We start from the raw sequence: 23,094 nt of genomic DNA, 5'->3' as shown, positions 1-23,094 counted from the left end.
TATATAAAAACGAAAACAAAAATCCAATTTTTTTTTTAAATAGTGGTGTCCTTTAATAGCCGTTTGTGCAAGTTTCTTCATCAGTCTTCCTATGATGAAGTCATGTCCTGATGGATTTGTCGTGCCCTTTTAGGTTCACTTGCGGTTTAATAACTGGATCAACTTCGTATTACATTGGGTAAATTTAGAGGTCGACTGTCCATTTATAACAAATAGGATAGGAATACCTCTTTCAGATATTTTGTAAATCCCGTCTCCTTTTTGGCATCACTGCTTACCCAACTGCCATCTCCTGAACTTCATGAGGCGATAGATGTGCGTTGTCCAAGGGGTGTAGTAGACACAGTCATTATTTCTTTGAACTCTAACATAGCTTTAGTTACCGTGTTAATTGTGCTTTTTGCCCCGATCTTCACAATTTGCAAATTGTTTGAACGATCCTATATAGTGAAATTTAAGGTAAAACTCGGTAAAAGTTTAAAAGAGTTATGGCAATGAAACTTTGAATTTCAAAACTAGTTGATGGTAATTCTCAATCAGAATATCTGGTATGAATCGATCACACACAAAGGAATGCGTGTCGACATCTGGCGATCATCGAACCCGCTGATGAAATTGAAATCTCAATTGGGCCAGGTCGTCAAATTTTCACTGAAGAACTGCACATACATCGAGTTGCAACAAAATTCCAAATGTTCCTTCCCAATATGGACTCTGAGGCATTTCATTGCTATTGGTAGATTCCAATTTTTCTGAATTCTACGTTAGGGGGACTATTTCAGCATATAAGTATAGTATCACTTTTCTCTAGTAGAAAAAGTGGCAGGTGCTTTATTGTAGATTTTAACAAGTTGCTTCAACAAAGATGCAACACGATCTAAAACAATTGCAACTAGTTTTCAATTATTGGACTTACTTAAGAGTACGATCAATGAGCAACAATTGTTATTAAAAAAAGTGATTATAATCCTAAACACTAAGAACAGTGGGTGTACCAAAATAAGAAGTCAAGAATACAAATCTCAAGGTAACATCTAAAAACATGCGATAAGCTTATCAGTTGACACCTAACTCTCCACAGCTGATTAGATACTATGGTCATGCCTTGTACAAGCTCTCCTGTGCGGAAAGGTATGGAAACATAACCTAGGGAGATTTGTAATTAGCTAAGTATAGGCTCAAAACTCACTCTGATTTCAAAGTTGTGGGAAAACCGGCTTGAACTTACATTCATCTGTACATTTGAACTGCACCATCTTATCTGATCAATTTTAATGAAAACCAGAGAGCATAAGTTCAGATCTGTTCAAGGCACATTTAAGGTTATGCGCTGATAGCCTCAAAAATATCATACTCATCGTATTCTGTGGCTATAGTGGTTGTAATCATCTATTTGGTGAGGTAGCATCCCAGAAGTTTATCTGTATTACTGGACGAAAAGCCAGGTCCTGAGAGTACTTTACATTTTTTAGAGGAAATGAAAAAAAATCTGAAAATGGCAGAAAAAATAGTAAATGAGTTTGAAAATTGTACATATGTATACGCACAGATATCAAATTAATCTTCCAGATTGGCGTAAAATCCTTAGAATTAGGATCTTATTAGAAATTATGGACATATTTCTCTTGGCCTGTCGTGATTCATAAGACCAACGCCTAAATACTGGCGATCATTTTAAAATTTATTGAAAGAAAACGGTCGAATCAAATTCGAGTTTCAATGAAAAATGCGCTCCAGGTCACCGAATAATTTGTTGCTTCAGGGATTTTCATATATTTAACATCCTACACTGGTCAGGGGTCTTACGTCAGATGCTTGATTTCAAATCAATTCAATATTGTTGAGCCAATGGCAACGAGTGTATGAACTAATGATCATATGCAAAAGAGCAGAGACTAAGTATAAAAATTAAAATCGCTCTTTAAGTTTTTATTAACGATTTTCGAAACAATAACAATTAAAACACTTTATTTTTCCGAGCTGCTCCGAACGTGGACTATAAGTGAGCTTAGTTTTATTTTTTGTCTAGGCTACACGCTTCGTAATTTAAACTAAATGTTAAACCAATTTCTAAACAACATCTTCACATTAGCGTTATATAACGTGTGAGTATGAATTAGTACGTGTCTATTCTGAAAACTCATTGAAAAATTTCGATATGTATAAATGGAAATGTTACGAGAAAATGGTTACGGGGCTTTTCTTGGCTTTGCACGGGTCTTGTTTTTCATGGGTTTTACCGGCACCGGAAACATCAACGTTAATACATTGTAATTAGTTGCTATCGTTAGAAATACTTTTTTAAATTAAAGGTTGATATAACTGGATTTCACTTTCTTTTTCTATTTAAATTATTTCTTACTTTGATTTCAAAAAATAATTCTAGTTCCTAATCTATCACATTTTTAGATTTGTTGCATTGACAACAATAAGGGGTGTGAACATGAGAATATCGCCTGGTGGTAACAATTATCGTTTCATTATCATATCCTGACCTAAATTAATATTGATTACTACCGGATACTTTAGTTGAAATGCCCAACATCTCCTATATTGACATATGTCCAAAGTCCCAGGCAATTTCATTTGCCGAATATATCAATTAAGTCTTTATCAATTGTTCCTATCTGTTTCGTATTGCGCAGTCTGCATCTAATTAAGTATTCACATTTCGTATAATATAATGATTTTATATAATTTACGTCATTGAATTTTTATTGATGGTTCTTTCAATTCCGACCACTGTTTTATGGCGGCATTATTAGAATTGTGTTGGGAATAATATGAACGAACGCTGAGCACTAACAAAATCAAAATGAAGGATGGTAGTTACGTAGATGAAAATAGGAAAAGTTTGTCGGGGTGTATTTATCTCTTCCTTTTCTATCAGAATGTTTATATTTCCTCTATTGGGTGTGAGCGATGTTGTACGCAGTTATCTGATAGCCAACCTATTATACAAATTTCAGAATACAATAGTTTATAAGCAAAATGTTCAGCAAGGTCAATCAGATGGAGAATGGAGTCTGGTCCAAATTGTGTGACTACCAATTTTTGGCCAACTTTCTTCAACTCTGTGAAAATCTATCTTATCAACCAATTTACTTCCTTGACCTATATTACGAACTGTTTCTGAACTTCAGACTTTTTGTTTACCTTACGCTTAAACTTCACAGTAGCAATTGCACATCATAATGTTGTAGCTTTCCGACCGGAACTAAAATAATTTTCATTTTAGGATTAAGCGAGTTCTTAGCCCGTCATTATTTGGAAAGAAACTTTCTTCCACTTCGTGTTATATTTGTAGATCTATCTAAATAACACCTGGGTCACGCTACTCCCAAACCAATAATAATTTGGAGAAAAGGTGGGAACTGTGAACGCTCACGCATACAGTGAGTTACATCCTTTTACGTCGAATTTAAGAGGGGTCCCCATACATGCAAAAGAGGGGTGTACATTTTTTTCCACCAAATATAGTCATGTGGGGTATCAAATGAAAGGTCTGTAGGTTCTATAGGTTAGTACTTTCCGAAGCCGCTCTTAGTTTTGAAATTTATTGGGAAGGTCAGGAGCGCAGGAGGTCGAAAGTGATCATTTCTTGAACGGGCCCATTCTCAGAAACCACCCAACTGAAAAATCTGAAAAAAATCAAAAGGCACGCACTATACCTTCCATACCGATATCCTTTCAGGCCATAACATAGAGCATGATCCTACCAAATTTGGTGGAAGTTGCATTATTACTAACAAAGTTATAATAGGTCAAAGTTGTCGTTTCTTTGCAAATTCAAGACTATGAATGCCAATATTACCGGAAAGCGGATACTCTCACATAATACATGCATATATTACATGCTATGTACTAATGGGGCAAATACACACTCAAATGCCTTTATACAAGAAATACACAAAACCTTTCATACCTGAAGCGTCCAGCTTCCGGTTTTCGGACTTGTTTTTAAATTGGATGCTTAGTCCAAAATTAGGGGTCCGTGGGCTAACAAAAGGGAACATGCTTTTCTCCTCAGTTGGGATGTATTAATGAGAACCACGATGGCGTTTTTCAGTTGAGAATTCGCTACACTAATGGCGCATTCGCCGTGTCCTATCGATTTGGGTGCTTCTCCGTAACTAAAGATGCATAGGCTTCTAACTTTGCTCCACACGATGTAAGTTTACTCCAAATTCTTCGAAATTGTAGGCAATTGCGGATCGGACGCTTCGCATTTTGTGATGCCTTCCGTGGAACAAACGAATCAGATAGTGGCCTTCTAAGACACCTCTTATCCATAAAGGAGCTTTTAAAGAACCCGTTTACTCTAATAATTATAGGACATACTTTGCTGAAAACGAATTTATTAGACTCTACTGTGAAGTTACTAATCGTTCGTTACATTATCTAACTTTTCTTAGAGAAGGTTCACCGTTTTACCTCATTAATTATTATTGCTAGAGATCTTAAGATCTATCAAATATTCCCCAATCGCTTGAACCCCGCTCGGCTGGCAAAGAAGACAATATTTTTCAGCAAAAAATGGTAGTTGTTGGGAAGTGTAACAGCGATTTGCGTGAACTTCACGTTGAAATTCTCTTTCAGATTTTGAGTTGACATTTCTTTTTGGCAGAACAGATACGCAATAACAAAAGTCAATTGTTATACAAAGCTTTTATTATTGCTCGAAGCATCGACCTATGCCTTTGAGGGACTAACTTTTTTCATTTACTAACGGGTGGAGTGAATGTCATCATTTTGCGATATAAAATTGTCAGGAACTGTACACTTTTCCCCTCCAAATATATCCACATGGAGTGGGTAGTTTTGAGAATACACTACCAGGTACGTACAAATGAAACTGCCGTGCACCTCCGTCACCTATGAACACGAAGTCTTTCATATCTGAAGCACCGAGCTATCTATTTCCCACTTGTGTGTTGTGCGTGTTTTGTGTGAAACGAAACCTTGTTACAATCGATTCAATGTCTAGCTCTCCGTCTGTCTGTCACACTCGATTTATTCTGAAACGGCTGGGGCTATTTTTACAAAATTTATGTGGTCTGTGAATCCCTATACATACAGCAAGTGGGAGATGTAATTTTTTTCACAGAATATGGTCGTGTGAGGTATCAAATGAAAGAGCTTGATAAGTATTTTTCGAAACTGATCTGATTTCTGATATTGAGGGAAGCGTGGGGTGGGGTGAGGGCTCAAAATGTGTGTCCCAAAAAGTGTAACAGGTTTCGTTCTCAGAGAAAAATCACCATGGTGCACCTATACAAAATCTAGGCCGCATAATACGTCCCATTTCGATACCTGCACAAATACAATTAATAATAGCATATTACCGCATTTTAGAAATTTACTACTACTTAAGTAGCTCATAGAAGTATACAATTTGGAACCATTATAAATAATAATATAATACACAATTTTGAAATATTTGAAGGAAACGCAACTATTATTAACAAAGTTATAGAAAGTGAAAATTTTGTATTTCACGTGAATTTATAGCCATTTAAGACGTGTATGGCGTCATCGTCAATTTTTGGCCCCCTACATGAGGATGGACGATTCCGTAGCCTACAAAACGACGAAATCTATGAGCGATGCCATGACCGTCAGGGTTGTGGATAAAATGCTGCTCAATAGGTTGCGGTGGACGGGTCATTTAATCCGTATGGATGAGGATGATCCAGCACGGAAAGTCTATAAAGGTAGAAAAAGAAAACGAGGCAGACCCTGCCTGAGATGGAGCGATGGCGTAGGTCAGGACGCCAGACAGCTTTTAGGGATATCGAATTAGTGGACCTTGGCACAAAACCGGGATGTCTGGAGTTCCTTAGTAAGACAGGCCCAGACCCAATACCGGTTGTTGCGCCATGATGACGGCCATCATACAAAGTGAACTCATATGAACAGCGAATTCAATATCCACGCATATATGATGCGTTTCAGCGGCAGTTTTATTGGTGAAAAGGTACCGCAAAAAAATTCCCGCAAATCTTGCTTTGTTGGTATCAAAAACGTCATTTTGAATACACTTTAAGAAGTAATTCATATCACGTTTGACAGTTGCTATATTAAGCTTGTTAGGTGATAACTTAAGTGCTGCCACGTATGTGAAAACGCTTAAACCATATAGGATCACCCAATGTATTTTACTGTTAAAAGCGATAAAGAGGGCGACAAAAATTTGATGAATTCGATAGGCACGAAGAGCATTTGTTTAGTGTAGGCAAACTAATGCGGGTTGAGGAAAAAAAGTGATGGGGTATCACAGAATGAATTTATATAACACGAAGGAGTAGGATATGACCTCTGGGTTAGATCTGTCCCCACTGAAGCGAGAAAAACGGGCATTTCACATCGTAAACCAAATAAAAATTACTAAAGGTATGTTGCGATGTTAAATTTACCTGCTTGTTATATCAGTAGATATTGTGTCATATGACGTCATTATTCAGTTTTTTTTTATATTCGCTTATCCATAGAAATAAATAGGTTCTTATTAGGTTAGAGAATTATGAAACTTTCTTACTGAAAGGAAAATTGATTTTATATCAATGGCCTTTGAAATGCACATTGCTCTTCCACAAACACAATAATCCCTTCAATGAACGGATTTTGTCTCATTGAGATTATCATCATCATAAAATTCCCAATTTATCGGGAAATGTAGCGCCTGTTGCTTTTTTTGTAAACAAATAGCTGCATGAGTTAATTTTCCCCTAGTTCAGATTGAATGAGGATTATGAAATAAGTATCGATCCATGATAATTACATCACATTTCAATATTTTCGGTGTGGTATCCATTCAGTTCGCCTGTCAACCCACATGTAAATACATAGTCCTGCGTTGGAGAGTAGAGGATTTCCTATATTCATCCACCATGTTCTATATTAAGTTGAGTAGTTATGGAAGGGCAGCCAAAAGCAGACCTAAAAAGAATATCCACGAACGGTAATTGAGCTAACTGAAAAGTTTTCCAATTGTGTGGAAATGCGTTGTTAGTTTATCCTATTCCCTTTTGGTTTGAATACATAAAGCAAAGTTTTGAAGCCAAGTGATATTTGTTGGTGATGTTATTTGTGTGCTATAAAAAAGTCAACAAATGTGATACCGCCATGGATTTAACTTTTGGAAAAATTTCGATTAACAATTTTCGATTAACAACTCTAATTTAATTGAAGTAAATATTCAAAATCATTTCGAAACTCAACCACTTCAGTGATCACAAATGTGCTTCAATGTGTTACATAAGAGACAAATGTGTTACTTTCATGTGTTGGCTTTGTTTACAAACAATAGAGTTGTCTTTACGAAAAAATAAGTGTAACATCTTTTCTTATATAACCTCTCCGGCTGTGAGAGCAACGTTCAAACATATATGTGAACCGTGGAATTGCATATTTATAAATCTATTCCTATTCTACAAGTGTTTATGTGTTATAGATGGACTTAAACTTGATTTGCAAGTTTACTTACTCCATTTACAGACACCGACGGCGACAACGAATGTTTTTATTTTAACCTTAGTTTTTCATGAAGGACTAAGCTTTTTGCTTTGCATTTAATGGATTTGATATAGACTATCCAAATACACAATAGTATATATTTGTATGGCAAAAGCTGATCACGTGGCTTAATTACTAGAGCGACATTAGCATTTCACATAAAATTTTCAAAAGTTGTCGTACTTTCTGGACTTAGAATCTCTAATAAATTCTGGTAATTTCAATGGCAACCATTTTTCTGTATAATTTCTGGAATTTGTTAATTTCTCTGTTATTCGATGTTCAGGGATATACTATATTTGGATGCCAATTTATTATATTATATTTATTTATTATTTATTATACCCCTTAATAAATCCATTGAAAAAATGACAATCGTCAAGGATTCAAAATAAAATATGTTATGAACACATTCAAGACTATATTGCACCTAACAAAGTAAATAAATAATATAAAATTGTGGAATTATAGCAATCTTGTAAAACATACTATTCTCTAGTCCCAAAAAAATTTCCTGAGCCTCAGTCATGCCATTAGTTGTTTACGTAGTATACAATCAATTAACATTGCCTACGTTACTTTCGACAATTCTAATGAGTAATAAAGTGTTCTCTACGCACCTCACTTGAGTTTATCTGCAAACTACAGATTTCTGATAGAAAAAGCTTTGCACCCCAGCTTCACACGGATACTTCAATTTTCTAAATTTTCCTCATGACATGATCAGTGGCACTGAATCACTCACGTAGCATCTAAACGTGAAAAAAGTGTTCATGGAAACCCACTTATTCTCCACTCAGTTGATCAGTGATCATCGCTGCGAGCTTAACTCAAGTGGAAAACCAGCAGAACATATGAGTAAAGTTTCTTTTGTTGCAGATATTCAATATCTAAGCAATTGAACCTGATTACTTCCGGTTTTAGTATGCGCCAACCTTCGTAGAATTGAATTGTACATTTATATAATATTATTAATATGATTGTCATAACTACTTGTATCTATTAATCAATCATTAATATTTTTCTATTTTTCCAATATGATTTTCAGATGGTTTCATGGAAATCTGTCGGGAAAGGAAGCTGAAAAACTGATACTAGAACGCGGTAAAAGTGGATCGTTCCTAGTTCGTGAATCTCAAAGTAAACCTGGTGATTTTGTGTTATCTGTGAGGACTGACGACAAAGTAACACACGTTATGATTCGATGGCAGGTAAGACTCAAAGTGTTTATGTAGAACTATTTACAGAACCTTGAATAGATTATAATTGAGAAGTATGTCCGCCATGCCTTCCGACTGTATGTCGTTAACGTTCTGTCAGAGCAACAAATCTAGATGTAGATCAAAGCAAAAGTAAATAGCAATATAAGCTGCAAAAGTATGATAAACTATTCATGTTATTTTCCATCTTTTGCGGAAGTTTATCATAAATAATATTTTGATGCTTCAATTCATTGATCAATTAACTAAATATTTTTTAATTACTTTGAATTTTCGTTTACTCTCCAGGCTTATTTGATCTGTTCACTTTGATTACTCTTTCAATTGAATAAGCAATATGCATGTATATAAATTGATGTGTGTATGGCGGGTTACGGCAAGGTTGAATGATTTTATAGTAATTGCGGTAACTTCCCTCATATGGTATTGAATCTGGCCGGTTTCGACCTATTTCAAGCTTTTCTCAGTAGATCAAGAGTATAAAATAGTGCAATAAATTGATTCTATAAATATCACACTTTTCAATGAGGTATTCCTTTCCTTACAAAGAAAAATATTGTTGAGAGTAGATTATTACTAATCTAGAGATATCAAAGTTTTGATTTCAATTCTATAGACTATGACTATCGTAAAGTTCGTAGATCATTGGGTTTAACTGGTATGCGCCTTACACCTCTTAACTGAGCAAAAAAAATATTTCTTTAGTCAACGTTTTTGATACTATATTCATTGTGTTTCTTAAATTTTTTTATCTATAGTATTTGATTTGATTACTACTGACTTAATCTCATTATAAATTGATTTTTATTCTATTGAGCTCTTCTCGAACTTGTTAACCTTTCATAATTTTGTGGAAGAAATAGTAAAGCTTAACGATATCAATTCATTGTTTGTTTCCTGATGTAACCATTCAAACCAATTCTTTCGCGGAACTACCGTAAAAGTACCACGTCGTAGGGCAAATCTAAAGTTTGGTTAACTATTCTTTCCTCCGTTGATTGTACTAAAAACTTCCTGCTCTCCCGACCTCTTTGCTTTTATTTTACTTTTGATGGAGTTTAACATGAAAATGATTGTATTCCATCTTTCATTTGCATTTTTGCGGTTATTTTGTCCATTGCATTTTCTGATATCACCCTTCTGCTTTTTATCTCCTGCAAAATTTTCTTATATCATTGCAGGCGGTATAATCAGGCAAAGTTTCTAGCTAAAGTTATGCATGCTAATGTAGTGCATGTTATGCCATTCGTGGGGTCCATAAGGTACACTGATCCGAGGGAAATTTCTTAGTAAAGATCGACTTTTTTTGTACGATCACATTTCCTATATACAGCTGCCTCACTTGATAGAGCACGATAGAGTTCACAATTCATATTCAGTATCATCCTTGCTAGGGTCATACTGACCGTAGACACCTTGCTGCAAACAATTTGTAGGTTCTGCTTCTATTTCCCATCAATAATCGATTGCGAAATAGAGAGGTCAGAATTCGCTTTGCTGAGATTGGGCGCAGGTAATCATTCACCGCTGAGTTAATTTCGCTTTCACCCTTTGTCCCATTCAGGGGGGGGGGGGGTCTTGATTGTTTGTACCATTTTGATGGAGTCACTAGGCTCTCAAATCGTTATAATGAAAAAATAGGCAAATTTTATTTTTTAAATGCCGAATTATGAGTTTTTATTCTTCATATACCAGTAGGACCAGACCTCAGTCACCCAAAAACTCACTGAGGAAGAGGAAAACTGGTCCTCGAAATACCGGTATATGAGGAATAAAGGCTCATTATTCGGCATTTAAAAATTTGTCTTTTTTTTCAATAGAAAATAAGACGAAAAAGAACCCACATAATTGAAGAAATCAAATCAAATCGTTGTTTCGGTCGACCTTTTGGTCGTTTCTAATCGACTTCCATGTTCAGAACATTCTTGGCAAGCAAATTCTTATCAGTGCAATTACATGAACATACCATTGATGACGACTGTCTCACAACTCTATATCAATCACGGATATCCTCGTTTCGGATGTGATGTGTGGCGTATTACGTCACTGATCCAATGCAACCTCTTCGTCTCGATTCTCGTTCATTGTCTTTTAGATGAGTCACCTGATAACCTACACTCAGTGAAATTTTAACATAACGATCTCTTGGTACGAAAACTTAGTGCTCGAATTACTTAACCATTTGGATATCCTAGCATAATTAGCAAGGCACTTTTACGGTAATTTATTTTAAGCAATATCTCCATTAATTTGGAAGTGATGAAATGGTCTCAACTAAAATGCAAAGGAACTCTTCCATGATGGTTTATTATCAGTGTTACGGTCTATAAATATGAAAGTTGGATTTTAGTCTGTCCTTTTCAATTCCTGTCTCCTTGTTCGCAAGTAGAGGATCCTGGGTTGCTGAGCAATCTGAGCCTGGTTACTTTCTGGGTTTGGTTGAAGCAATTTTCAGGAAAGGGAGAAGAGGAAGACTACCGTAGTAGCTCAGACTCGAAAAGAAGCATCCAGATGACGGTATAAAATCATCCACAAAAAAGGCGACAAACTTATAGGCGAAAATTACAGAGGGATTTCACTACTATACACTTCCTACAAATTATTCGACCAAATTTTGGAGAAGAGACTTAGACCTTATACTGAAGGCTTGATTGATGAAATTCAAGGCGGTTTTGAGGTTAACCGACGTACCATAATGGAGTAATGGAGTATAATGTTGGTGTCTACCAAATATTTGTAGACTTCAAGAAGAATTACCGTTAATAGCTCAGCACATTATAAAATATTACTATGATGATGTTGCAGCAAAACTAGTGGGGCTCATAAAATTCGTCATACTCGGATGCGATAGTTCAAATGCGTGTTCGGAGTACACTAACAAGCCCATTTGTCACTGAAACGTGGCTAAAACAAGGAGCCGTTCTAATCCATATACTTTTTAATTTAACGCTCAAGTATGTAGCCAGAAAGCTCACTATCAATACCAGCAGGACGCTACTGTTTAAGCCCGACATATACGTTAATATATGTTGTCGATAATACCATTTTATCTCGACTTTTTCTGGATGGAAAAGAGATGCTAGTAGGCCTTGATATGGCAGCCAAGGAAATAGAAAGGTTAAAGTAAGGGATATTATTATCGTGTGAATGCAGTTCTGAAAATGTTGGCAACTTTTCGTTCTTAGGAAGTAAATTATCAAAGGACCCAAATGAAATACACGAGGCAAAAACAAGAATCTAGCTGGTGAATAAAGCTCAATGGATACCCAGATTGGCGAAGGTCTACATCTAGAAAATGATCAGACCTGCGCTATGTTATATCAGAGAAGCATGGACTCTATCTAAGGCCGCAATATTGAAGGTCCAAGGCAAAATATAAGCATCAGTTCGCATGGAAGATGAGGTGCATCAGGCAAAACAACGTGTTTTATGAAATCTATTTTAAGCCGGAAGTCTCGAATATGACACGACTACAAAGATTCCACTAGGCTGGTTATCTATAGCTTATGGATGACTCGAGAATATTGAGATGAACATTCAAAGAGATCATTTATAGACGGAGGATGTCTTTGAAAACTATTTAACCAATCACCTGTAAGCGACTTATTTTCCCGTGGCAAGGATGATCGACGAACTATCATTATTAATTATTAATCATTATAAACAGTTTCGATTCTATTGATTCTGGACAATGAGCTTATAGCTGTGGGAGATTGCAGCGAGATATAATCACTGCAGCTCCTGAGTAGTCAACCAAAATAGTTGGAATATGCCAATCGGTAAGATAGATTATAACTTTAGTTCCTGTGAGCATATTACTTATTGATCGATCGATTGTTGTAAAATCCACATTTTCATCGATTTAAACTCTAACGGTTGAACCTATAGCTGACTTAAAAATCTAATACCCCTACAGTCGCCACCAAAAGGTTCGCCAACATCCTGTATCTGGCTGCACTCGCCTCTACAAAAACAAATCAACAGGGTGACGATCATTTCAGATGACTCAGGTGACTCGTATCCTAGGAATGACCCCCAAAACAAGGAATCTATAAGATACTTGACGAATACCTTGCCCTTCAAGACTACAAGCTGAATTATTAGCAGCGACAAACACCTCCAAAAAGCTCAGGACCACGAAACCCAGCAAGGTACGCAGAACTACTTCAAAGGTTTCCCTTTGACAAAGGACACGGACATACTCTGTGGAACACTGAGAAATTTGACAATAGAAAGAACACTGCCGCCACGGCTGCCTCTTCACAACAAAAATGTTTTCAGCTTATATTTAGTGAAAACGAAGGTCAACTTCTTCCTTTATTACTAAACGTTTTTATAGCTTAAAATGCATCTCAGAATATTAGAATGCTCAAAAGAGTATATGGTCAGGATCAAATTACCAGCAAAATGGTCAGACAGTTCTTTTTTCACTTCCTCAAAACTCTAGCGTTTTCAATTCAGCGGCACATATTGGTTACTTTCCGAAAGTGAAAAACGTTAGTAATTATTACGATTGCAAGCCCAGCTTACGGCTTTTGTGTAAAGCTCGGCACAGCAGGACGGGTTCACCGTATTGTTTCGGCAGTCACGCAAGCTTTCAACGAAAAGAAATATCGCTCGACTGTCTTTCTGGATATTGCTTAGGTTTTCGTCAGTATCTGGTATACGGGCAATTATTCAAGATAAGAAAACTGCTTTTGGCGAACTTGTATATTTTGAAGTCTCATAAGAAAGGTCTGTCGTCTCCATTAAATTACCAAAACCTCATATCCAAAGATCATTCCAACAAAGCAGATATCCAATGATGCGAAATGTGATAGATTTTTCAGAATAACCGGTTGACGACAATCTGCCTATGTATATCTATGTTTTCAGGTGACATAGAGATCTTTAGCTTTCACAACAGCCTATAGAGAGGTTCGAAGTCATGAGAATTTTATCTTAAAAAAATAGAACAATAACTTATGACATGAAGACTCCATGGAAATGGTAGCAATAGCTGTCACATTAAGTTTACCCTAAACCAAAAAGCGTGCCCGTCAATTTCGAGAGGTAGGATTAATATAACACAAGGTGACGATGACACAGTTGCCAGTTTGACTAATTGAATGGTGTAATCAAAGAAAAACATCCAAGGCATTGTATTCCATCACGTCACGCGAGGCCACACACTAGTTTGATCACATGCCAAAAGCTGTTGGAGCTTGGGGATGTCATGGGTATACTCGCCTGATATTGCACTTTGAGGCTATCATTGGTCTCGTTCCTTATACAATTTTTTGACTGGTAAAACAGTCTGAAAAAGCTATCCACTTTCGAAAAGTCTTATACTCAGTCAACTATGATATATAAAAGTTTTCACAAACAGAATCCCTTCTACCTTGTGGGGGTGGATCCGACTTCGAAGTTTCAAAATTTGTATGAGAAAGGATTTGATGTTTTCCGACATCGAGTGGATATGGACTTAGGTTCCCTCAATCATGAAACGAAAAATCTAGCTCTAGTCAACTTTGGTCAAACTATGTTGAATTTATACTGATCATAACCGCACTCATATTGTGTTTTGTTAATGTATAAAAAGGATCGTTAGCATCTGCGAACCGTTTGGGTCACACCGCTCACAGGACAGAGCTGAGACAGCGTCTGACAAGTTGCCTCTGCCCTGAACGAAACCGTGAGAAGTCTTCGTTGTTGGTTTTTGAAAGCATGGGTGCTTAGCATAAAACGAGGGGTTCGTGGAACAAAAAAATGGGCCCGACATCAAGTGGATGCAGCCATAGGACTCCTGAATCCTCTCCTTTGCTATAGTCTACAATTACCCAATTTGGGAAACCAGGAAAGAATCTTATATCACATGAATTTATAAGCTAAGTGGAAAATGTACCAAAAACTAGTTGTCCGTCGTTAGTAATACAGTAATTTTCCGTGGTGACCCTAGTCGCATAAATAGTAATGCTTAGACCGCACAATACGCATTCGACGGACTTTTAAATGAGGCTATCCACGTAACTCTCAATCATTGTTACTATCAACACAATTCTAGTCCAGCCACTAATTTTAAAAATACTACTCGAATAAATTTGCATAATTCTAATTTCAGCCCCATTAATCTTAGTAAACACTGATGTAAAGTACTTTTATATAATTTAAACAACGGATAGAAACCAGTTTTTAATACTTTCTTTACTAAAAAATATTGAAGATTCATGGATTCCTCATAAAATCCCCAGTATGCTCGCATGTACAATCAGCGAGGTACTTTACTGAACAATTTAAAGAAAATAACAAAATGGTCTGCTATTTGGAACTTTAGTTCCCTAACTACAATAATGTGCGAGTATTCATGTTTTTTCTTTGCTTACTTAACCATTGCTGGTTTGATATGCATATATATTATCTCTGCTTATTTCTGACTAAATTCCATAAGTACTATAATTTCTTAATGACAAATATTGTCATTAGTTTATAATGAAAAACTTTGAAAATACCTAATAATTTTACTGTTCCTCTACGACAATAGACTGGGAGGAATAACACGTTTTATTGCATGTGTTAAGATACTAATGGAAGTACGCATTGTAATAAAAGTTTCCACAGATACGGAAATACTCGAGAATCCATTTGGCATTCGTAGTATGAGTAGTTTGGACATCACCTGCAGAAAAAAATCTTTCTACTGTATTAAATGAAAAAGATTCATTTCAGAGCTGTAGATGTTCATTACGTCAAGAGATTTTTAAAGAATACTAAAGTATTGCAAAAAAAAGTTAACTACTTTATACGGAATAATTTTCTGATAGTCTTCTGATACGATATGGGATCGTATGATTCTTTAAATGCATAAATAGCACACTTGCGATTGTAGCAGTTATTTGGGCAACATTTTTGAAGGTTTCGCGGCCAGACCTTTTAATCTTTGTGGCAAATTTGCTTTGATAGCCGACAGTTATCAATTTTAATAGGAAATATTGCCCTTAACATCAGATCATGGGGTTTTTGTCCCGAAAATGACGCCCTTATGAAAGCTGCAGGCCCTCATTGTTGCTGCTGGATCCGAAGCCCATGTTAACTTCTACCGGGTACACGGCCTGCAACCGCAATGATTGCCCACTTGCCTATGAAGATCATTGAGGGAATACATGGCAGCCCATTATACCTTCTATCTACCGCTCACATATATAGTGATACGCAACTTACTAATTGCGGGACGTTTGGGCAGGATTTCTTATTTGTGTGCTGGTAATTCGCCAAAGCAAGAGAAGCTCTGATTCTGAAACCCTTTCGTCTTTCACATTCACCCTACGTTTAATGTCGTACCTCCCCGACGGCGATATGAAAACTCCACGCGCAATCACTACGATAGTTAATGGAGAGATAGATAGCGCCTCAGCCAAGTCAGTATTGTTGCAAATATGCTTGAAGGAGCTCGTTTCCGTATCTATCATGATACCGAAGTATTTCACTTCCGGCTTCGACAAGACCATGACATCACCAACCTAAATGGGAAAGACCGTGGAAACCCTGTTCTTGGTCAGGACAGCGACTTCAGTTTTCTCCAGAGCAAGGGGAATCCATGTTCAGCCATCCATGCTTATCAACACAACTCTCGCAATCTTTCAGCAAGAGGGAAAAACCCCCGTACGTTTAATGTGATACTAGTTTAAGCATTTTCCTGGGAAAATTACCCGGTCCGGGTGTTTTTTGTCCTTCAGGGGCAGGGCCGCCTCCTCTTGTTATTTTACAGTGAACAGTGAGCATTACCCAGCTTTCTTCTTCTCGTTGACAGCGTTAGCTCGGATGGGGTGGACAGAGAAAAGTGCTTGCACGATTTTCTCCACCTTCGTTGCTTGCATATAACAGGGTGGTCGTTAGGAACCGAGTTTCTTAGTAACCAGCTTATATCCGCCGTTAACGTTGTTTTTAGTTCCCGCCTTCTGCCTCTTGATTTTGTGCGCTTATACTCTGCGGACCTCAGGGTTACCTCATCTCTCTCTTGCACGCTGAGTAATCCTCCGAATTGGGCAAAAACTAATTTCCCGTGACGGAGTCTCATTTTAGGCTCCGATGCATTGTTAGCTGTGGTGATGACGCTCATTGTTGAATATACTAGCGATTCAGTTGCAATTCTTCTATCCACGTCTGAGTCTTGAGGTCTTCTTGAAAGAGCTTAGGCAAATTTTCCAACGTGGATTTTTCCAACGTTTCACCCGGTAGATGTTTGTCGGATGTCAGAACATTGGGAGAAGCCGTTTGTCATTTCACAGGAAATGTATTGATGATCACTGGCCGCAAAGTCTTCCAGCACACTCCATCGTTTCACTGCTGACACTAAGAACTCCGTTTTAAAAGTTACGTCAGAAATAGTGATGTTGTAACAAAACCAGAACGTCGAAATATCAAAGTATTATCAATATTTAGGACAATGTTCTGTCCGGGTGGCCACCTCCGAAATTTATGTATTGCGAGAATCTGGTTGAGACATGCCCCAGTCGAAGACTTGTCTTCCAAGGTGGCAAGTCTAATCCGAAAAACGGACATAGGAGCTGATTCTTTCAGTGTGAGCTAAATGCGGCCTTATCTTTCACCTAGATGGAAGCAATACCAGATATATTGACATACCACGATAGCTACGTATTTTAACAGCCAATTCGTAAACTGCGCACATACTTTAGTCGAAGGTGTGGTCATAGGTAAAATATTCTATTTAAGGCCAAGCTTTGGCCTAAAGTGTGGGCGGATTTACTTTAATTTAATTTGCACTCACGTTTTCCGGCTGATGCCATTTGCATTTCAATCATAGATTTTCAGCTTGATCCTTTATTACCGATTAGATACTGTAGAGTTTCATCATTTCGTTGCGCATAGTGGTCTTGCAAGATTCTTTCCTTTGGTATTAATCTTTAATAAATATTCGAGGAGAACGATCAGACGCAAGTCTGTAGTTGGGCTGATATAAAGTGGCTCTTGACACGGAATTCTTGGAGGATGTGCTTCTAAATCGATTAATTGTTGTTGTCCTCCTTGTAGGAATTTCAAGGTGGTTATGGTTGTGTCCATTTCGCGAGCAGAACTCCCTTATGGCTCTGGAGTTGCGCTCTGCAACTTGGTCGCCGCACTCTTTATTTACGGTAGATTTATTAGATAGGCATCGCATGCATTCAGTACAAAGCAGTACTGCTGTGCAAATCTCAGCGAGGCTCTGATGGTGACCTCCAAATCAATTCATATCTGAAGAGGATCGTGGGATTATACCTACATGACAGACATTTACGCTAAACCCTCTGGAGCCCGAATGCGAGTGTAAAGTTACTATATTTTGGAACATTTCCCGCTCCAAATGAAACTATTTGAAATCATGCATTCTATCGTCGAGTACGCTGTAAAAAGTGCTTGGTTTTCTGAGTAGATCCAGCAATATGAGTTAGAAGTTGATCTAGCGGGCCAGTCAGTGGTGGCAAATTGGTCTTGTCAATAGAACAATACAGGTCAGGCATTTTTTATTGAAAATTCAACACGCGGCAATGTAAGCACAATATAGCTATTAGATCGATGAGGATATTTCAACGCATTTTGTAAATTGTAGCTTTCATTGTAATTGAATACTGCTTTATTGGGATCGAATCTCAATCTCGTTCGAGCCTGTCATGAGCGTACCGCTTTACGTCGTGTATCTTGCTCTTCGGAAATTGCAGCAGCTTGCTTTCGCTTCAAGATTTGTAAGTCGTACATCATGTTGTTGAGATGTTTCGGCAGGTCTTAAAGTGGAAGCTCAAAGTCGCATATTGTCAAATCATGCATCTCGCGTTTCAGATGTTTCAGCAACTCTTGAAGTAGTAGTTCTTATTCGGTTTTATTTTCGGTGTGGATCTTATTCCTCTCATGTTTTAGCAGCTCTTGAAGTAGAGGCTCTGATTCGTTCTATTTTCAGGCGCGAGTTTCGACTGCTAGGACTTGCCGTGTGTACCTGCTTCATCTTCCAATGTCCCATTTTCAGAATTTTATGTCTCATCAATCAACAGTAATTTTTGGTCATGAAAGCTGGTTCAAGGTTGTATAAGGTAGTCCATAGTAGCGTCATCTAGGGGGAATTTACCAAAGCATGGAAATAGCCACCATATTTTCCATGAAAAACTACATATACCAATTTTGATGAAGATAGTGTGGACAGTGTACAAGTTGATCTGTTGCGGCGCTATTTAGTGGCAAATTATGGCAGCATATGCAGCGTATAAATTTTCTCCATTAAAAAATACATATATGTATCATTTTTTATAGTGATTGGTTGAACGGTTTCGGAGTCTATCGATCACAAACGGATATCTATACCAACAACTTCCATTTTTATATAATAGGTTAGTTTGCAATGTTTGCAAAGTAGGCGAACATAGAGGAAGGAGGGCTAGTTGCAGTTTTTTGGTGCATTTACAGACTAAAGGATTCCTAATTAACAATTTACAAATACAAAGATCGTTTTCCCGCTCTTTTCGCGCATCTTATTCGTAACTACACTCCCTTTTAAATCACCAGACATTTCTGCCACCAATCTTGTGCGATTTATTTTTCAGAATATATAAAAAAACACTGAACTTCAAATAAACTTGGGGGCGTCAAACATACATCAGCGTATTTCTTATGAATCCGAGCTGTACTCTCACCAGTATCTAAAAGATTTTTACCTGTCATTGAAAATAAATTATAATGATTAAGTAGCAATTATGCTGTCTATTAGGTCCTGCGTTTTCATGACAATGATAGCATATAATTTGCAAATAATAAAAGACTTTTATTTCGAAAGATAAATGATGGTATTGGAGCCTTTGTTAACAGAGATAGATTGTATTGATCACTTCGCACTGGTTGAACCACAAAAAACCAGTAGCTTATACAACTAGAGTTATTGTAAATATTACATATTTACGACCCGGAAAAAATATTACCTAATCAATAGGGAAGAATCAACTATTCGATCCCCTGACTCTGGCCTCTTTCCGTTCGCATAGTTAATGAATTGCAGAATATTCTCACTTGATTGATTAACATATTTCCAATCACTTAGTCGTATCCGGAATAGTCCAATAGGTTTCTCATAATTTATTAAAAGGTGCTTCAAATTACTTGTTTTAATCACCACTTATAAAGTAACGATCAGTTAAAATTTAGTTACTATCGAGTATTTTCCAGTAAACAATTAGACATTTTTTGCTTGATTGCAAGCACAGTTAATTTTCAAAGCTGTGCAAGTCTCGAAAAGAACTTAAATTGGCAACTCCTTATTTTTTATTATTAAGCCTCATGTTTTAATATGGTTGCAGAAAATCGATGCAATTTAATTATAATATGTATACTGTATTCAACGGTGCGATGGTTGAGGGAGTAGAGCGTTTGGGTCCTGATCTCATTGCTCTGGGTTCGAATCCTCGTCGTCATGGATGTGTCGTGTTCGTCTTTGTGCTTGTCTCCACTGTTGCGACCTTATCACTTACACAGCATTCAGTAATGATGATGATATTGAAACTGAAGCTCAGTCTCATTGTGGAAATGGGAGTGGGTGTGAACAGGAAACAAACAAACTATATCCGGCAAATATTATCAGAAATCTCCTTTCGATTCTTTTTGATTTTGTTTTCAAATATCATAAATTAGATAGTTTTAATTTCCCTCTAATTCATGGCCTTTGCAGGATAAAAAATACGATGTTGGAGGAGGAGAACAATTCTCGACGCTATGTGAACTTATTGAACACTATAAACGAAATCCAATGGTTGAAACATGCGGCAACGTAGTTCATTTGAAACAACCTTTCAATGCGACGCGAATTACGGCGGCAGGTATCAACGCTCGAGTGGAACAACTAATTAAGGTATTTGATGAGAAACTTTTTCGTATATGCCCAGATAAAATTAATATGTTCGAATCATTTTAATAGGGTGGATTTTGGGAAGAGTTTGAATCACTCCAACAACAAGATAGTCGCGACACACATCCCCGCAAGGAGGGCTACAAAATTGAAAACCGTAATAAAAATCGATACAAAAATATTTTACCTTGTAAGTATTGCCGATAAACAATTTCGAAATTAGTTTCGATTGGAAAGTATGCGAAGAGGTTAAATGCAAACTGCAGCTTACCTTTCCAATCTAAACAACATTCTTTACCAAATTTTCCAATTTAAAATATTTGTTTTCAGTTGACGAAACTCGTGTGAAACTAAGAGATTGTGATCCAAATATTAGTGGTTCCGAATATATTAATGCAAATTATATTCGCCTTTGTCCGGATTCTGAACAAAACAGTGCGAATTCCTCATCAGAAAGTTTAAACAACGTTCAAGGATTATGTTCGAATTGTGCAGCTGTACAGCAGCAGCAAAAAAATTGTCAAAATTGTCAAGTAATGAACAAGACATGTGTGCAATGTGAGAGTAGGGCGAAGTCATCTTCATTTTCCAAACTGACATCGTCAGCGACAAATTGTACGAACTGTACTAGAAAAGCAGATACCCTACCTAAACATAAACGGAGTGAATCGTTGACGTCGCGTAGTTTATCAACAGCTGGAATGTGTGGAAAAAAAGATGATAAGGACTTTTATAAGACATATATTGCAACACAAGGTTGTCTACAAAATACTATACAAGATTTTTGGAACATGATTTGGCAAGAGAATACGCGTGTGATCGTAATGACTACCAAAGAAATAGAGAGAGGTATGTATTAATCAAAGTTCTTCTAAAAGTTCAATCTAATTAATGTAAATTTTAAATATTAAGGTAAAAACAAATGTGCTAGATATTGGCCAGACCAAGGTCAAACTAAAGAATGGGGACCCGCCCGGGTAACTTGTTTATCTGAAAGTTCAACAAATGATTATACGCTTAGAGAGTTCCAGTTTTCATGGCGAAATCAGGATAAGCGCCACATATATCACTACCACTTTCAAGTTTGGCCTGATCATGGCGTGCCATCAGATCCAGGTTGTGTGCTGAATTTTCTACAAGATGTGAATTCTAGACAAAACCAAATAGCGCAAAGTGGTATCACACCGGTATGAAAAATATCTGTTGATGTCTGATAAAGTCATTAACTTGTTTTTATTGCAGGGACCAATTTGTGTTCATTGTTCAGCGGGAATTGGTCGAACTGGTACTTTCATTGTGATCGATATGATTTTAGACCAAATAGACAGACAAGGTAAGTGTTTTGATTTTTTTTCTTTCAGTATGAATAAGGTCATTTCTGTTAGGGAGAGCATATGTTGACTTATATTTATTAACTGACTCTTTAGGGATATCGTCACAACTGCTTTCGGTATGAAAGGTTTATATATGGATCCATCAGTTCGATATCCCTGAAAGCTGTCTGGCGTCCAGACCGACACCATCGTTCCATCTCAGGCAGGGTCTGCCTCGTCTTCTTTTTCTACCATAGATATTAAGTGACTCGCCCACCGTAACCTATTAAGCCGGATTTTGTCCACAATCTGACGGTCATGGTATCGCACATAGATTTCGTCGTCATGTAGGCTACGGAATCCATCCTCATATAGGGGGCCAAAAATTCTTCGGAGGATTCTTCTCTCGAAAGCGGCCAAGAGTTCGCAATTCTTCTTGCTAAGAACCCAAGTCTCCGAGGAATACATGAGGACTGGCAAGATCATTGTCTTGTACAGTAAGAGCTTTGACCCTATGGTGAGACGTTTCGAGCGGGACAGTTTTTATAAGCTGAAATATGCTCGGTTGGCTGACAACAACCATGCGCGGATTTCATCATCGTAGCTGTTATCAATTGTGATTTTCGACCCTATATAGGAGAAATTATCAACGGTCTCAAAGTTGTAGTCTCCTATCTTTATTCTTCCCGTTTGCCCAGTGCGGTTTGATGTTGTTAGTTGGTTGGTTTTGGTGCTGACGTTGGTACCATGTACTTTGTCTTGCCTTCATTGATGTGCAGCCCAAGATCTCGCCCTAATGGCCGCCTGCTCGATCTGGATGAAGGCAGTTTGTACGTCCCGTGTCGTTCTTCCCATGATGTCGATATCGTCAGCATAAGCCAGTAGTTTGGGTGGACTTAAAGAGGATCGTACCTCTTGCACTTGCACTGTACGTCATTCATATGCACGTCCAATCATAAGTTTGGAATTGAGGCCCGAAACATCGTATTCACACATCTCAGCAATTTCTTGTTGTATGATAGTTTTGCAAATCACTGAATTGTTAATTACAAAGAAAACGAAAAAAAGTGAAGAATACAATACACATGCGTTAGATCATTCATAATTTCTTCGTCGCTAGTCTGTAACAGTTTCTCAACGGACGTATTGGTATTCTTGGGTATTCGAACGTATGTTAAATTTACATAGA

The 23,094-nt window shown here is 37.2% G+C and overlaps 1 protein-coding gene across 1 annotated transcript in view; it reads left to right on the top strand.

The window, feature by feature from the left end:
• Positions 1-23,094, top strand: part of LOC119655722 (tyrosine-protein phosphatase corkscrew) — a 146,844-nt gene that overhangs the window by 113,054 nt on the left and 10,696 nt on the right. Inside the window, exons 4-9 of the mRNA XM_038061755.1 lie at positions 8,564-8,726; positions 20,416-20,595; positions 20,662-20,782; positions 20,923-21,441; positions 21,505-21,779; positions 21,835-21,925. Of these exons, the coding sequence (XP_037917683.1) occupies positions 8,564-8,726; positions 20,416-20,595; positions 20,662-20,782; positions 20,923-21,441; positions 21,505-21,779; positions 21,835-21,925 (1,349 nt within the window). The remainder of the gene's footprint in view (positions 1-8,563; positions 8,727-20,415; positions 20,596-20,661; positions 20,783-20,922; positions 21,442-21,504; positions 21,780-21,834; positions 21,926-23,094) is intronic.

This window comes from Hermetia illucens, chromosome 4 (genome assembly GCF_905115235.1).
Source record: "Hermetia illucens chromosome 4, iHerIll2.2.curated.20191125, whole genome shotgun sequence".
Lineage (NCBI taxonomy): Eukaryota > Metazoa > Arthropoda > Insecta > Diptera > Stratiomyidae > Hermetia > Hermetia illucens.
The sequence above is the reverse complement of the archived record's forward strand: the minus strand, read 5'-3'. Positions and strand labels throughout refer to the sequence as shown.